General features: G+C 44.1%; 1 protein-coding gene and 1 long non-coding RNA gene across 5 annotated transcripts in view; one reads left to right on the top strand and one right to left on the bottom strand.

Annotated features, from left to right (window-relative positions):
• SERPINB5 (serpin family B member 5) overlaps window positions 1–17,642 on the top strand; it is a 70,129-nt gene that overhangs the window by 14,653 nt on the left and 37,834 nt on the right. Inside the window, exon 2 of one of the 2 annotated variants that reach the window (XM_033935299.1) lies at window positions 6,591–6,765. In XM_033935299.1, the coding sequence (XP_033791190.1) occupies window positions 6,601–6,765 (165 nt within the window). In that variant the 5' untranslated portion in view covers window positions 6,591–6,600. Of the gene's footprint in view, window positions 1–6,590; window positions 6,766–17,642 lie in introns of those variants that run through there. The other variant, XM_033935300.1, reaches the window with a different exon arrangement.
• The window catches only part of LOC117356045, a 98,777-nt gene that overhangs the window by 43,669 nt on the left and 37,466 nt on the right, over window positions 1–17,642 (bottom strand). The window contains exon 1 of one of the 3 annotated variants that reach the window (XR_004538522.1): window positions 14,757–14,805. The exons of 1 other annotated variant lie outside the window; for it this stretch is intronic. This is a non-coding gene — a long non-coding RNA (uncharacterized LOC117356045). Of the gene's footprint in view, window positions 1–10,993; window positions 11,164–14,756; window positions 14,806–17,642 lie in introns of those variants that run through there. One more of the 3 variants, XR_004538519.1, reaches the window with a different exon arrangement.

The following is a 17,642-nucleotide window of genomic DNA, read 5'->3' as shown; positions in this document are numbered from 1 at the left end:
GATGTTATGCAGGAGGCTCCCTATGGAATGGCTTGCACCTTGCAGTTGTGGGGACAGGTGTGGCGGGCTTGGCTCCCACGGTAACGCTATTTTTATGCTACCCCTATTCGATATGCATGGGGTCTTACCTGCTCGGGACTCTGGGATATTCCAGCACTGGGAGAGAAATGGGCTCCGAGTGCTGGACCAGCTGATTCTCCAAGGGGAGCTGATCCCTTTTGCAACTTTACAGGATGTCTACGATCTCCCAGCAGTGGATATTTTTGCTTATACCCAGCTTCAGGATTTTGTATGGAAGCGGGTTCTCCTGGACTGGGAGAAAGAGGACTCTGCCTTTCTTCAGGTGTTCTGCATGGGCTCTGCTGTGGGACTTATTTTACGATTGTATAAAGTCCTATTGTATAGTCGTCCCCAGGTCACATAATTTGAGCATAAATGGGAGGCCCTCTTGGGGGTGTCCCTGGATTTGCAACAATGGGAAAGCCTGTATGGTGCCTTGTTGCAAGTCTCGCTGGCCACTCCCCTGGTTGAACAGGGGTACAAGATGTTATTTCAATGGTATTAGATTCCTGAGCAGTTGTACCGTTTTGTATGCACATGGGAATGGTTGTTGCTAGAGAGGCTGTGGGGGGCTGGGGACTTTTGGGCACATCTGGTGGGACTGTCCTAAAATGGTACTCTTCTGGGGGATGGTTCAACAGGTGTTGTATGATGTATTGCACACTCCTGTACCTCTGCACATGGACGTTTTCTTGCTCAATTAACCTGCCCAGGAGCTGGATCGTGATCCAGCTCATTTTGTGCCTTTGGTTGCTACGGCAGCCAGACTTTGTGTGGCCCAGTTTTAGAAACAAACTGCTGTTCCTGCAAAGTCAGATCTTCTTCTCAGAGTGGATGATATCTATCTTATGTCTAAACTGACTGCTTTACGAACTGATACCTGTAGTTCTTTTCGTCACATTTGCCGTGCCTATGGTGCTTGGAGGGGCCATCGTCTAAAGGCTTTAATTTGGGAATGTCCAGTCAATTCTTTCTTGATGGTGGGTTACTTGCCTGCTATTTGGGGAATGTATATCACTCTGTAGGGGGGGAGGGGATTGTTGTTCTGCTGGAGGATGCTCTTTTGGTTTTTTTTGTTGGCATTCAGTCTGTGTATGACTCTTTGCACTGTTTAATAAAATTGTTTTTAATTTTTTTAAAAAAAAGACCCCCCACCTCATCTTTGTAACACAGGTATACAGGAAACCCGCTGTAAGATTATCTTCCAATATGTGCTAATTTATCTCATATATTTTTAATGAGGTCCTCAGAGCTTCCCAAATCTGTCATGGAGACTCCAGAGTCTGTAATAGAATACTAGCATATATTTATTTATTTAATTTAAAAAAAATGATATTCTGCATTATCTCCATATTCTAAGTAGAGCATAAATTACACGCATAATAATATAAGATCAAAAACATGCCTTACATTTAGGTAAGTTGAGTGTGTCATTGTAGCATAGCACTTAGGTACTCTTAGGCATGTAAGTACTAGTGTTCTAAGGAAGGAAATTGTGGAGGCAAACAGGGTCAAAGTCGAAGAGGTCTTAAAAAATCTTTATTAAAGTAGATTACAATACTGCCCAACAGGGCATGGGGCTGTATGAGGTAAAAGTTAAGTTTGGGAGCAGCACGGAGCTTTCAACGCAGCTCCCTGCACTAATAACCGTTATTGCAGTTTAGTAAAAAAAGGAGGGGGGTATTTTTTCTGCTACTGTACTCGTCAGTTGGATAGCAAGCAGGCGGCAACAGGGGAGGTGGGCGGGATTGTGTGGCTGTGAGATCAACTGTCCAAGGAGAACTACCGTTACAGGTTCAACCATTTTGGAGATCTGTCTGGAACACCATATGTACCATACTTCCTATTTCCTCTCAACTATCTTTTGATGTTATTCTCTTTCGATCTCTTGCTTTGCCTGATACTCTAGATCAGGGGTGCCCAAACCTGTCCTGGGTGACCCCCCAGCCAGTCAGGTTTTCAAGATATCCCTAATGAATATGCATGAGAGAGATTTGCATACCTGTCACTTCCATTATATGCAAATCTCTCTCATGCATATTCATTAGGAATATCTTGAAAACCCGACTGGCTGGGGGTCCCCCAGGACAGTGTTTTGGAACCACTGCTCTAGATAAATGACATTCCAAGTTATTTGACTTTCTAATAGCCATTACTTAAAAATGATTTTATCACACTAGAAATCTGCCCAGATATTAAATACCTCTTTCTGGTGGTCTGCGGTCCTGAAGATTCATAATTATGAATGCAAAGCTAATTTCCTCACTAATAAGAGCTTTAAAACTAATAAAATATGGTTACCAATGACAAATGTTTCTTCTCAGGCCTGAATTTTGGATAGATTTCAACTGGGTTAATTAGTAAATTAGTTTCAATAATGAGCTTTAACAAGCTCATTGAAAATAAAAAAAATCAAATTGAATTGGGTGATAGGTGCCTATCTTCTTAGGTGTGATTCTACAAAAGGTAGGCACTTATCGCATAGTGCCTATCAGCATCTAACACCAAAGAAGGCGTGTTTAGGAGTTGAATAAAACGTAGGTGCCGATAGGTAAAATTCTGAAACTGACTTAGGCAGCTATAAAGTAGTCTTTAGGAGCCCTGGCCTACATTACAGGTGCCTAAGTTGTTTTTTTTTTTTTTTTTTTGTTTTTTTTACTTTCTTTATTGATATTTTGAACTTGACAATGTATAGATTTGCAAAATCAAAAGAAAACTGTATGAAAATACATTATTAACATCAGAATTATTACAATAAATATTTTAAATCCCTTCTTAACCTATAACAGTAATGATGTATACTTTACTATCAATATTATAAAATATTATGAAATTTATTCCTCTAAATAAATAAAGCACCCCCCCTGCCCCCCAACCCCCCCTAGATGTGCATAGGAATCTAACATAAAGAAAATGAATCATTTTAATTATAATGTGAGAAAATTAGTTAATGGACCCCAAATCCCCTTAAAGGATTTAACAAACCCTAGACGTTCTGCCATAATCTTTTCATATTTATATGTTGCACATACAGTTGCCCACCAAAAAGTAAAATTAATCCTATCATGATGTTTCCAATTAGATGTAATCATTGGAACCCCTATTCCTGATAAGATCATGAAAAGACGACTATTATTTTTATTCAAAGTGGGTTTGTCCTGAAGAATCGTTCCAGAAATTATTGCTTCATATGTCAAAGGAATAGAGCATTGAAGAATATTGTTAATTTGCCCCCATATCGACTTCCAAAAGCCAGGTATCAATGGACAAAAAAACAAAAGATGATCCAAAGTCCCAATATCAATATGACAATGCCAACATCTATTAGATTTAGAACTATCTACTTTATTCAACCGAACTGGAGTCCAAAAAATCCTATGTAATAAAAACAACCATGTTTGTCTCATAGATGCTCACATTGTACATTTTAATCTCCAAGTCCAGATTCGTGGCCAACGAGAAACAGAAATATGCTGTTTTAACTCGATACTCCAAATGTCTCTAAGACTATTTTTTGGTTTTTTATTTAAAAATCCAGAAATCAATTTATACCACTGGGCAGCATGATGTCCTATTAGATCAATTTGGTAGCAAAGGATTTGCAAGCTGAAATAAGTTTTTAAATTTTTCCATTCAGGGAACCCCGTCTGAATAGCCTGCTTCAACTGCAAGCACCTATATTGTTGAGTGTTTGAAATACCAAATGAATGCTGCAGTTGTGAAAACTCTAAGTTTTAAGTTAGGTGCTGGTAGGTACGATTCTGGAAAAGGCACCTAAGCATGATTGACATGCAATCTGCACCTAACTTTAGGCGTCTATTTTTTTTTAAGACGCCAATTACAGAATCTGGCCCTGTCTTACCCCCTGTTTTACTACAGTGCGCTAACCAATTTGCGTGCGCTGATCGAATTAGTCCACGCTAAATGCTAACGCGTCCACAGACTAACATGCACACGTTAGCGTTTAGCGCATGCTAAATCAATTAGCGCGCGCTAATCAGTTAGCGCACCTTAGTAAAACAGGGCCTTAGTGTTCAAATGATTTAATGCAAAATGCCTTTGTTCATCGATGGATTACCGTATTTTCACGTAGATAACGCGCACCCGTGTAAATCGCGCACACGGGTATAGCGTGCGGGAAACCAAAATATATGTTAAAAAAATTTTGTATACCGCGCACACCCGTATACCGCGCATGCTGCCCGACTCTCCTGTCGCCGCCCGACTCTCCTTTCGCCCGCCCCGACTCTCCTCTGGCCACTCCGACTCTCCTTTCGCCCGCCCCAACTCTCCTCTGGCCACCCCGACTCTCCTTTCGCCCGCCCCAACTCTCCTCTCCCCCTTGAAGCCCTGTCCCCACCCTGAAAGCCTGATGCTCCCCCCCCGATGTCTGATTCATCCCCCCCCGCAGGACCGCTCGCACTCCACCCCGAAGGACCGCTCGCACCCCCAAAGCCTCCCGACTCCCTCCCCCATCATGTAGAAGCTCCTACCGGTGTCCTGCTGCTTCCTCTTGGCGGTCCCGGCCCTTCTGTGAGCCCTGCGCCTGCGCTGCTTCCTCTTCCGGCGGTCCCGCCCTTTCTCTGACGTCAAGCCCTCTTGCCCCAGCCAACCGCGGCACCCCCGACATGATCGGGGCAAGAGGGAGCTCAAGCCCTCTTGCCCTCCTGACTCCCCGACACGATCGGGGCAAAAGGGAGCCCAAGCCCTCTTGCCCCGCCAACTCCCCGACAATATCGGGCCAGGAGAGAGCCCAAGCCCTCCTGGCTCTGGCGACCCCCCCCCCCCGCTAGTTGTTCGGGCCAGGAGGGAGCCCAAACCCTCCTGACCACGGCGACCCCCTACCCCCACCCCGCACTACATTACAGGCAGGAGGGATCCCAGGCCCTCCTGCCCTCGACGCAAACCCCCTCCCCCCAACGACCGCCCACCCAAGAACTTCCGACCGCCCACCCAGCCGACCCGCGATCCCCCTGGCCGACCCCCATGACACCCCCACCCCCCTTCCCCGTACCTTTGTGTAGTTGGCCGGACAGACGGAAGCCAAACCCGCCTGTCCGGCAGGCAGCCAACGACGGAATGAGGCTGGATTGGCCCATCTGTCCCAAAGCTCCGCCTACTGGTGGGGCCTAAGGCGCCTGGGCCAATCAGAATAGGCCCGGGAGCCTTAGGTCCCTCCTGGGGGCGGGGCCTTGGGCCCATGGTCGGGTTGGGCCCAGGAGGGACCTAAGGCTCCCGGGCCTATTCTGATTGGCCCAGGTGCCTTAGGCCCCACCAGTAGGCGGAGCTTTGGGACGGATGGGCCAATCTGGCCTCATTCCGTCGTTGGTTGCCTGCCGGACAGGCGGGTTTGGCTCCCGTCTGTCCGGCCAACTACACAAAGGTACGTGGAAGGGGGTGGGGGGGTCGTGGGTCAGCTGGGGGGGCGGTCAGAGGTTCTTGGGGGGGGGAGGTTGTTGGGGGGAGGGGGGTTTGCGTCGAGGTCAGGAGGGCCTGGGATCCCTCCTGCCCATAATGTAGTGCGGGGTGGGGGTAGGGGGTCGCCGTGGCCAGGAGGGTTTGGGCTCCCTCCTGGCCTGAACAACTAGCGGGGGGGGGGGGTCGCCAGGGCCAGGAGGACTTGGGCTCCCTCCTGGCCCGAACAACTAGCGGGGGGGGGATCGCCAGAGCCAGGAGGGCTTGGGCTCCCTCCTGGCCCGATATTGTCGGGGAGTTGGGGAGTCGGGGGGGGGCAAGAGGGCTTGAGCTCCCTCTTGCCCCGATCGTGTCTGGGGTGCCGCGGTTGGCTGGGGCAAGAGGGCTTGAGCTCCCTCTTGCCCCGATCGTGTCGGGGAGTCGAGGAGTCGGCGGGGCAAGAGGGCTTGACATCAGAGAAAGGGCGGGACCGCCGGAAGAGGAAGCAGCGCAGGCGCAGGGCTCACAGAAGGGCTGGGCCGCCAAGAGGAAGCAGCAGGACACCGGTAGGAGCTTCTATATGATGGGGGGCGGTCGGGGGGCTGTGGGGGTGCGAGCGGCCCTTCAGGGTGGGGGTGCGGGTGGGAGTGCGTGCGAGCGGTCCTTCGGGGTGGGGGTGCAGGTGCGGGTGCATGCGAGCGGTCCTTCGGGGTGGGGGTGCGAGCGGTCCTGCTGGGGGGGGGGTGAATCGGACGTCGGGGGGGAACTATGTAAAAAAAATTTTGTATAACGCGCAAGGTTATGCACGGTTTGTAAAAATCGTGTATAACGCACGTGTTATATGCGTGAAAATACGGTAAAAGTAGACTCTTATCTGGCACTGATACCACTTGCCCCTGCCATTGAATAATGATATAAATGCATTTGCAGGAAAAGATTAGCAGTTTGAATATTATCTGGGATTTTGATGCCTATGAATACATAGATCCCTAACTGGAAGGTTCTATAAAAGATGCGATTGTGTATAGGACGTCAGTGTGCGATTCTCAGCTGCTTCGTAGGTGGTTACTGAGATCAGTGACCTATACAGAATCTGCCCCAATATCTTTAGTTAAATATTTTCTTTTGTTTTCTAGGTTTCTAAAAATGGATGAGTTACGCTTGGCGAACACTGTACTGGCAATTGATTTCTACAAAAAACTCAGTGAACACAAAACAAATAATGTAGTTTTTGCTCCACTGTGCATTTCCACTTCACTGGCACTGCTACATAAAGGTTCAAAAGGCAATACAGCAGCCCAGCTGAATCAGGTGAGCCTAATTTAGTTTTAATTTTGATAATGTCATTATAGAGCCAGTATTATTGTCGTAAAGAAGCTGACATCTCATGAAAGGAAGGCAACTGGCCTATAGACATTGTGTGGTACTATCTAGCATACAATTAAACTAGTAAAATGTTAAAATATCTCTTGATGTTGGGGGGAGAGGGCCCGAGATGGCGGCAGCAAGGTGACGGCATCTCTGATTAAGACCTGCAGTGATTTCCTCCTACCTTTCCGACATGCCGCATTCTAAATGTAAAGGAAATGTTTGGTCTGATCCCTTGGCGGCAAGGACTTCTTCCCCTGTACAGGGGTCTATTCGTGAGTTCACTGCTGCTTCTTTCCTGCATGGGATGTCCAGAGAAATGTTCACTGTTTCTTTGGCAAGAAGAGACGCCTATGAACTGAATCTTGAGATCTCCCTCTCTCCTTTGGATGCCGTTTCCTCACCATGCCCTGCTCCAACCGCCGCACTGATGGAGGAATAAAGCAAAGTGTCTGTCATGGAAGCCGCAACCTGAGGGACTACTCCTGTGAGAAGTTCAAGGGAGCAGTGAGAGCTGGGAGCCATAGAGGAGGTTCGCTCCCAGCCGGTGAAGTCTATGGTGGTGACACTGGAGAGCATTTGGGAAGCTCTCCAGAAGTTAAACTCAACAGTTGCCAAGTCCTCTCAAGATGTGGCTGTTCTTGTAAGTACTATAGAGGCTTTGGAGACAAAATTGGATGGCACATAGGAGGAGTGAAACTTGTAAAGCAGAGCTAGTAAATAAGGTAGAGAAATTAGAAAAATCTGTGGGTAGTTTACAGAGTACTGCTACTTCTAATATTAAAGATAGTTTATTGCTTCATGTCAAACTAGAAAAAATGGAGAATTGTATGAGAGCTAAGAATCTTTGTTTTCTAAATTTCCCTATCACACACTACCTATCTCCATTAGAGCTCTTGAGAATGTACCTGCGGGAGAGTTTTCAATATACTAAAGTAGATACCTTTGAGCCTGATAATCATTATTACATTCCGAGGGCTTCTAGGGAGGTGGTAGATGAAGGGGAAATAGATAAATTATCCTCACCAGACAGTTTGGATCTATCTCAGTTTCTTGGTCTTCAACTAGTTCAAAATGCAGCAGCAAGATTCATATATGGTTTATGGAAATTGGAACAGCCCTACTATATGAAAATACATTGCCTGCCCATAATCACAAGAATGCCCTCGCCTACAAAACAAAGCTGGCCACCCTACACCAGGGTGCATCCAACAGATATTCCACCAGAAATATTTTCCACTTAAAATTTCCAGCATGTAATAATATAAAGTCTACCAGGCAAATTACTTTATCCATCCAATATCATATTAGCAAAATACTAGAATCAACTACCGCCTACACTATGATCTTGTGACCACTATCTCAGGTTTAGAAAACTTTTAAAAACATTTCTGTACCAGGACAGGGAGCCATCCCTGAAGCAACTGAATGGCTATTGTAAAAGCCCATTTCTAAACTGTCTAATGCAACTCCTGGGACATAATGAAGAACCAATGATGACCTACTTGTAACTATGTATTTTGTGGTCGGGCGTGGGCGATTGGATGTGTCCAGGAGCCAATGTCCTAAGCCACAGTTCTTCAACAGCCGGTTCGCGGACCGGTGCCAGTCCGCAAAATAATCTTGCTGGTCCGTGAAGGATTCGGGTCCCCGCCACAACAAAAGGTGTCGGTGTCAGCTGACATGCAACTTCCTGTTGCCGTCGCTATGCCGGGACTCTTGCCTTCTACCGCCAGGACTCCTCCCGCGTATGTCTCCTGCTCCTGCCTTTGTCTCCGCACCCCCAGACCAGCAGCAGCATCTCTGTTTTGCTTTTAACTTCGGCACACAGCTGCCCCTAAGCAGTATTATAGCAGCGGTTTCATGAGACAGCCTTGGGGCCTTTGCTAGGCCGGCCCGCTTCGATGATGTGATGTGGGCCGGCCTACCAAAGGCCCCGAGGCTGCCTCATGAAACCGCGGCTAAAATACTGCTTAGGGGCAGCTGTGTGCTGAAGTTATAAGCACACAAAGCTGCCACTAGCCTACATAGAGGAAACATTTGCTGGAGAGGGAAGGAGAGAAGGGAGAAGGGGTACTCCTGGATAAGGGAGGGAAGGGGGTACTGCTGACAGGGGAGAAGGGAAAGGGAAAGGAAGAGAGTTACTGTTGGATAAGGGGAGGAGGAAAGGGAGAAGGGGGTACAAAATTGACAGGGGAGAAGGGAAAGGGAAGGGAAGAGAGTTACTGTTGGGGGAGGGGGTACTGCTAACAGGGGAGAAGGGAAAGGGAAGGGAAGAGAGTTACTGTTGGATAAAGGGAGGAAGAAAGGGAGAAGGTACTGCTGGACAGGGGAGGAGGAAAATTGGAAGGAAACTTCTGGCAGGGAGATTAGAGGAAGGGAAGAAGTCAGGATAGAATGGAGATTTCAGATGAGGGAAAGGGGAGAGACAGAGGAATGACAAAGTAGAGAGAGATTGATGCTGGGAAGGGGTGGTTAGATGAGAAATAAGGAAAGAGGGACAAAGATGCTAGATCTGGTGTAGGAGAGAGGGGCATAGAAAGAACACAGATACCATATGGGAGGGGGAGAGAGCAGACAGTGGATGGAAGGGGCAGATGCTGGACTGAAGAGACAGAGGGCAGATACTGGATGGAAGAGAGTGAAAAGACGATGAATGCAGAAACCAGAGATGACAAAAGATAGAAAAAAATAATTTTATTTCTATCTTGTGATTAGAATATATCAGATTTAAAATATGTTTCTTGCTAGAGCTGTTAGATATAACTGGGGAGTGCAAAGCCCAGGAAGTGCTTCCTTAGCTTCCAGTTGGCTTAGGGCTCTCTCTGACCAGGAGGCAGTTGCCCTAGTTGTACTCCCCCTAACACCATTCCTGCCATGTGTGACTGCAGTATTCTGTTAGCATGATATTTGTGTAGCATTCTGTAATAATTTGGCTTATTCAGTTTTCTTGATAGTAGAAGGGATATATGTGAAGGGGAGGTGATATGGGGGTTTTGTTGATCCTTGCCCTGTATTATTTATATTTATAAAACGACAATTGTACAGAATATTGTTTCTTTTTATACTTTAATAAAATATGTTCAATTTAAAATCATAACTATTTGAGGCTTGTGCAGATGGGATCAGATGGTTAACAGGACCAAGCTCGCGGGGACGGGGCGGCGATGGGGTTTTTAAAAATTTCAGCCTTATTAGTTTGCCAGTCCACAAAATAATTATTTTATTTCCGCCGGTCCATAGGTTTAAAAAGGTTCAAGAACACTGTCCTAAGCCACATAGACATTGGCTGAGCGAAAACAAGGGATGGGTTGCTTGGAAGGACTGCAATTCAAAAATAGTGTAAAACACCTGGTGCCACAAAATAAATCTTTATTTCACACCAGACTTGGTGCATTTAACTCAAGTTAGTAGCAATTCATAAATTAGTTCCAAAAATACAAGCAAACCATAGTCTTTGCACCAAAAATATAAAACAAAAACAATCCATTTTGTTTCCTTTATTTGGCTTGTTGCCATCCACTAGCTTCTATTTCAGCCTTTTAAAGGCCCTTTCAGAGGCTCTCAGGCCTACACCTGCCACACTGGGCTACGACCTTCCCGGCCCAGCCACTGTTTGCCACCTGGCTTGTTCAAACAGATTCTGCTATGACTGCTTGTAAGTTCTTTCACTGGGGAAAAGTTCACCTTGGGGTTTTATTAGCCAAAATACCCCCAGATTTGTTGGGATCTGTACACGCCCTGTAGATTTTGGTGTACAAAAATCCCAACCAAGATCCCCTAGATTTTGAATAAAGAGTTCCCCAGTGTCCTACAGCTAGCAGTGCTTTAAGTAACCAATTTTCATGCACTGCCCCAAACAGCTTAATAGAAAAACAAAACTCAGTCCTGCCTAGATTTAGGCTGTGTTTTCCTGCAAGTTCCATGCAACAAAGGGCAAAAAAACAAACAAAACTCTTTCAGCCAGAGGCTTTGAATAATACAGCCTAGCTAGTCTGGAATCTTCACTAATAATTTCCTCTTGATAAACTCCAAACCTTTCCTACTGGGCCTCAGCCCTACTCCATTAATTCAGGGTCAGTAGGGTCATACTGTGAGCTTCATTCATTTCTATATCATTTTCATTTGTATAGGAGTCTTCAGCAAAATCCTCCCAATCCTGAGATCCTACCTGCCCATCTGGAGTATATGGCTCTGGTGCATTTCTGTTTCCTGGCAGAGAAGATCTGGTTCCCTTCTCTTTCCCTGCTGGGTTCCTCCTGTGTGGCTCAATGTGTGACTGCCTGCAACTAGGAACCCCTCCCTTTTCTCCCTCAGTGGCTAACTGCCTGTGCTGGAGTGCAGGTGTGCCCTTAGTTCTGGCTAATTTTGAGCTCAGGTACTTGTTGAGCTGGCTCAAACCAGTTCTGGATTTGCCAGGCTCTGGAACTGTTCCAGTCCTGGCTTTAGGAATCCTCTGCCCTCAGCCTGATGGGATTTGTAGTCCTGTTACCTTGCTTTTCACTTGCTGCTTAGAAAAAGGTAAACAGGCATGAGGAGTCTCTATCTCCTTCTGTGCACTGCTATGCAAAGGCATTTTCTTTCTTGGTACTGCCCTAGGAGGAATTTTAGGCTTATCTACTGCTTTCTCCTGGGACAATTTCCTACTTTGCTCCTTAGTACTGGGGCACTGCAAGGATTCTTTTGACAATTTGTAACTACAACCTAACTGTATTAATAGTTGTACTGATCTACCTGTACTAGCAATCATATTGAATGTCCGTGCCAAACTGTCCATTGTAACTTCCTGGGTAACTGACCCAACCTCTTGTAATGTAATCTGACTTTGAACTAAATCGGTAAAGGCAGAATAGAAAACCTGATTAACATAGCATATTGTAAGTTGGAAAGAACTCTGGAAGGGGGGGGGGTCTGAGTTTCATTTTGTAAGATGGACGATTATTAGTAATAGTAAAGATAGGGTTGTGGGTCATAATCGGAATGTTCTTAGGGTGCAGGTTGGCTTGCTGAGAGGGTCTGCACAGAGTGTGGTGGTAGAGGGAGGAGTACCAGGATGGAAAAGAGTTGTTGATCGATTTGCAGTGTGCTGATTGGTTTATGAAGCCTAGGAAGATGAGGAATAATGCATGAGCCCAATTCATGGTGACGTGTAATCTGGTATAATTGGTGGAGTGATATGATTTGTGATCGGTTGATTAGAGTTTACCTTGAAGTGAAGAGATACATTTAGTTGGTTGTTGCGATGTGAGTTGTTGATTGAAGATGGTTGACTGTTTCTCAGCCTGTTGGCTATGGAGATATAAGATGGGACTTCGTGGGAAGGATCTTGAACTTTGTTGGATCTTATGTAGTTTTCATGTAGTTATGGAACTGCACAAGAAGCGCGCCTATGGCTTGTGCTTTAGGTGATGTGCTGAGTGTTGATGTGCCGCTAGACACGATACTATAAATGGCATTGTGTGGCAGGAGCGTCGGGGAGTGGAGCGACTCTTCCGTGCTGGCCTGACTCTCCGTTCCATGGGTTGCTGTGGGCAGCTCCCAATAGCAGTAGAGCTACCTGTTTCAAATCTGGTAGTCAGTAGGAGCTTCCCCAATGGCGTCATGTGGCAGGAGCGTTGGAGGTGGAGTGACTCTCCCACATCAGCCCGACTCTCCGTTCCCCAACACCATGGGTCACTATGGGAAGCTCCTGATGGCAGTGGAGCTGCCTGCTTCAAATCTGATGGTCAGTAGGGGCTTCTCTCAATGGTTAGTGCAGCAGAAGCATTGGAAGACAGAGTGACTCTCCCTCATTGGACTGACTCTCTCCGTTTCCCAACTCCGTGGGTCATTGTGGGCACCTCTCGAAGGCAGTGGGGCTGCCTATTTCAATTTATGTGAGCACTTGCATGTTCTGCTCATGCACCACCTATACTCCTGCAAAACTGGGGAAAAGGCCTCACAAAGGTGTACACCAAAGAAAACAAAACAGTGAAGTGAAAAAAAAGACCTCCAGTGAAATAAAATAACCAACCAGTCTTTATTCGTAAGGAGAATTAATAAGGAAAATTCAACAATGCCATGTTTCAGCAAGGAAGCCTACATCAAGAGTTAGTGGAAACCTTAGTAAAAATAAAAAGCAGAACTTGAATACAGCATAAAAACAAACCAATAGAATGACCATGTTAGAACATAAAATCAAAACAGACCATAAATAAAGATGATGTAGATAATGAATAAAAAACATGGTAAAAACAGTGATCAGACAAATGTAAAATTAAAAATAAAAGGTAAAATTATGCACAGATATCACTATTAATTAAACCACAGATATCACTATTAATTAAAAACTATGGATTTCATTAAAACTGAATTAAATTAACTCTCCTTTTACACAAGCATGGTAGCAGCTGCCATGCGACAAGCACTCCGATGCCAATTGAATCCCTATAGGCATCAAGTACCCTGGCACACCGCGATAATCACCTTTGTAAAAGGGGGCCTAAATGAATCACATGGATACAATCAATGAGATATTAAGTGGATCTAAGAACTATAAGAAATTCCTATGAGCATCGGAGCATTTACCTTGCTGGCCTGTGGTAGAAACTTCTACTGCAGCTTTGTAAAAGGAGCCCTGAGTGAAAAAAAACATGATATACCTATAAGCCAGGGGTAGGGAACTCCGGTCCTCGAGAGCTGTATTCCAGTCGGATTTTCAGGATTTCCCCAATGAATATGCATTGAAAGCAGTGCATGCAAATAGATCTCATGCATATTCATTGGAGAAATCCTGAAAACCCGACTGGAATACGGCTCTCGAGGACTGGAGTTCCCTACCCCTGCTATAAGCATTTCTTTATGCAAGTATAACAATATAAAAAAGGCGCCTTGTAATGAAGACACAGGGGAAAAGGATAATAATATAAATGGAACGGTAAAAGAATATGATAATATCGCCATCTACTGGAAAAAGTAAAAAACTCATCAAAATAAAATAAGGGACGCAAGAAACTAAAAAACTACTGTTGTTGGATTTTCCTGATGTTTTGCTGTGCTGTTTTTTCTTGTCATAAATAAATAATTGCAAAAAAAAAAAAAGTAAATAAAGAAATGTTTAAATACATAAATAAAAAATAGGTTTCAAAATATGATAAATAGAGACTAACAATAAAAAGTAAATAACTAACCCACTTTTTACATAACTGAGGAAGCGGTTTTTAGCGCCGGCCAGCACACTGAATGCTCTGCGCTGCTCCTGATGCCCAGAGGAACTCTATGAGTGTTGGGAGCAGCACAGAACATTCAGCGTGCTGGCCTGCACTAAAAAACAATTTCACAGTTTTGTAAAAGGGGGGGGGGAGGGGGGTGAATAACTAACTAAAAGAATATAGAGTATACCAGTGGTTCCCAACCTTATCCTGGAGGACCACCAGGCCAGTCGGGTTTTCAGGCTAGCCCTAATAAATATGCATGAGAGAGATTTGCATATAATGGAAGTGACAGGCATGCAAATCTGCTCCATGCATATTCATTAGGGCTAGCCTGAAAACCCGACTGGCCTGGTGGTCCTCTAGGACAGGGTTGGGAACCACTGCAGTATACTGTGGTATTTGAACGAATGAATGACAGATATTTTGTGGTATAAAAAGGCACATCCAGACCAGCATTCAGACCAGCAGGGTTCAGAGTACTTAACTGGAATATGAATCTCTGTTCTTCCCTATATAAAATCTTGTCAATATTGCTGTGTCGCCAAGTGGTAAAAAATCTTTTGAATATAAAAACTTCAGATCATCTATGGAGTGATTAGTAGCATACCAATGGTCGACTAAAGGAGCCAAACATATGTTACGGCTAATGCAGCTTTGATGCTCAATAATGCTAATTTTGATCATCATTTTAGTCTTTCCCAAATAGAGTTTATCACATGGACAGATGATAACATAAACAACCTGAGAGGTATTGCAGTCCAAGGAATGATGTAAAACAAGCCTTCTATTAGTTTGTGGATCTGTAAAAAAAAAAAAAAATCAATAGGTTTCACGTGTTTGCTGACAGAACTGCGACCACAGGCATGTTGGTCAGTAATATATGCAGGTGGCTGTGCATCTGACCACGGTAGATTCCTATTTCGTTTGTGAGCAATAGATAATCCACCTGTTCTCCTCCTCACTCTTCAACCAGAATCAACAACACCCACCAGCTGATCATCTCTTCAGCCAAGAGAGTGGAATACAAGTTAATATTCAACACCCTATCCACATATGATGAAAATAATAATAACAGTTTATATACCGCAGGACCGTGAAGTTCTATGCAGTTTACAATGATTAAAAGATGCTACAAATTGAGTGGATTTAACAAAGTTCTGCCGGTTTACAATGATTTAAAGATGCTACAAATTGAGTGGATTTAACAAAGTTAAAAGCTAGTGATTAACAGCTCTAGGGGTCAGTTATTGTGGAATGAGATTGTGCAGGTTAGTTGCCTAAGTACTTCAGGAACAGATATGTTTTTAGGCGTTTCCTATATTCCCCATAAGTAGTAGGTGTAAACAATTGTTCTAGATCTTTACCCCATAATGCTGCCAGAACCTGGAACATCCTTCCAGTGCCCATAAGAACGAAATTGAATTGCCTCAGCTTCAGGATAAGACTGAAAACATATACTTGTTTGATAAATTTCTCACTGCAAATTAACTCTGCCTACCTTCCAATCCTGGCACCAGCAACTATCCTTGCCTACTGTTCTGGGTTTCAAACGCAAGTTGGATGCATACCTTCTTGCTAATCATATTGAGGGTTACGGGAAAACCGGGTCTTCATAAAGGAGTACCTAAATGGGCCTCCGCGTGTGTGGATCGTTGGACTAGATGGACCTAGGTCTGATCCGGAGAAGGCATTTCTTATATTCTTGCCCATTTGCAGGTTCCTTAATCCAATGGTGAACCTGTAACTGTCCCCTCCTTTCAACTGTAGATAATATTCCTCTATGATATTGTATCCCGTCTTCCCTCGGCCTGTCTGGCCCCCAAAGCAACAATTCTATCCTGCACTCCTGGACAACAATGCAATGTAATTTTTCCCATGTCACTGCATGGGCCTCTTCTCTCCCCCCCCCCACTATCTTTATTCATTTTAAAGGCCAACATCAAGTGCAACATATTATCAAACAATGTACAAATAAACAGCACTTAATTCCATCAACTGATATGATATAATAAAAACATATCCCTCTCCACCCACCCACCCACCCTTTCATATAGCAAAAAGACAATCAAGAATAATACAAATGATCAAACAAACAAAATTGTGATCAAATAATAAATTAAAGGCATATCTCCTCTCCCCTCCCACCCACCCTGGACATGTATAATCAAAGGGCTAAAACCAATAATCAATCTTTATAACATTTTGTCAATGGGTCCCAAACCTCCTTGAATTTCTTATAATGTCCCAATTGTATTGAACTCATACGTTAAAATTTATAAGTTTGGCACAAGAATTCCCACCAAAAACTATAATTTAACCTATCCCATATTTTCCAATTTTTTAAAATAAGCTGTATGGCAACTCCCGTCATAATGAGAAGTAATTTATTATTATATGGAGTTATTGGACTCTTGGTCTTCAATAACGTACCAAAAGCACTACATCGTACGTCAATGCCAATGGAACTTCCAGTATTCTATTTATTTGACCCCAAATGGATCGCCAAAATTTAAGTATCAAGGGACAAAAGAAGAGATGATCCAATGTCCCTATATCGAGATGACAGTGCCAGCATCTATTTGACTTAGATCTAATTTTTGTAATCTAATAGGGGTCCAAAAACTCCTATGCAACAAGAAAACCCATGTGGCCGTTGAGTAGCAGAAATTTGCTGCTTTGTCTCAATGCGCCAAATATCTTTTAGACTAGTTTTTGATTTTTTATTCAAGAATTCAGATATTAATTTATACCACTTGGCTGCCTGATGCCCCAGCAAATCTGTCTGGAAGCACAGGCCTGGCAAGCTATACTGAGTTTTCAAGTTTCGCCAATCAGGGAACCCTTTCTGAATGGCCTGCTTCAACTGCAACCACTTATATATTTGAGACTTTGCAATACCAATTGTTTGTTGCAGTCGTGAAAAGTCAAGCAGCTTTCCATCTGATAACACATCATCCAGTGTGCGTATGGCTACCTGCAGCCAGTGCTTCCAGAGGATCTTAGACTCGCCAATTTGAATCTTGGAGTTCAACCACAAGGACTGACATGTGGATTGATGAATTGGAATAGGTATTAGATTATTAATAAATTTTAATGTTTGCCATGTGGAGAATAAAATTCTATTGTCCTTATAAATCCTAGGTAACTTGATACTTAAAATATGACATAATCTCAATTGAGACAGGAGTTGCCATTCTAAGTAAAGCCAATCAGGGAGATGTTCCATGAGCTCAGGAAGGATCCAATACATACCCTGACGCAGTATAAAGGCCTGATGGTACCTATATAAGTTTGGGAAATTTACCCCACCCACTGCAATTGGTTTTTGTAAAGATACTAAAGTAATTTGAGCAGTTTTACCCAGCCAAATAAATTTGGTGAGAATACTATTCAATTTCTTACAAAAAGACCCCTGAAAATACACTGGCAACACCCATTTGGTAGCAAACCACAGGCAAAATCATCATTTTAACCATTTGGACTCTCCCCCACCAAGAAAGATGTAATGGGTTCCATTGCTCATACATTTTTGAGATCTTTAGCAATAAGGATTTTTCATTTACTCTCATTGTATCTTCCAGCGTTTTTTGAATCCAAATACATAAATATTTTATACCCTCTTCTTTC

This window comes from Geotrypetes seraphini, chromosome 2, assembly GCF_902459505.1.
Source record: "Geotrypetes seraphini chromosome 2, aGeoSer1.1, whole genome shotgun sequence".
Taxonomy (NCBI): domain Eukaryota; kingdom Metazoa; phylum Chordata; class Amphibia; order Gymnophiona; family Dermophiidae; genus Geotrypetes; species Geotrypetes seraphini.
This window is presented reverse-complemented; position numbering and strand designations above follow the sequence as displayed.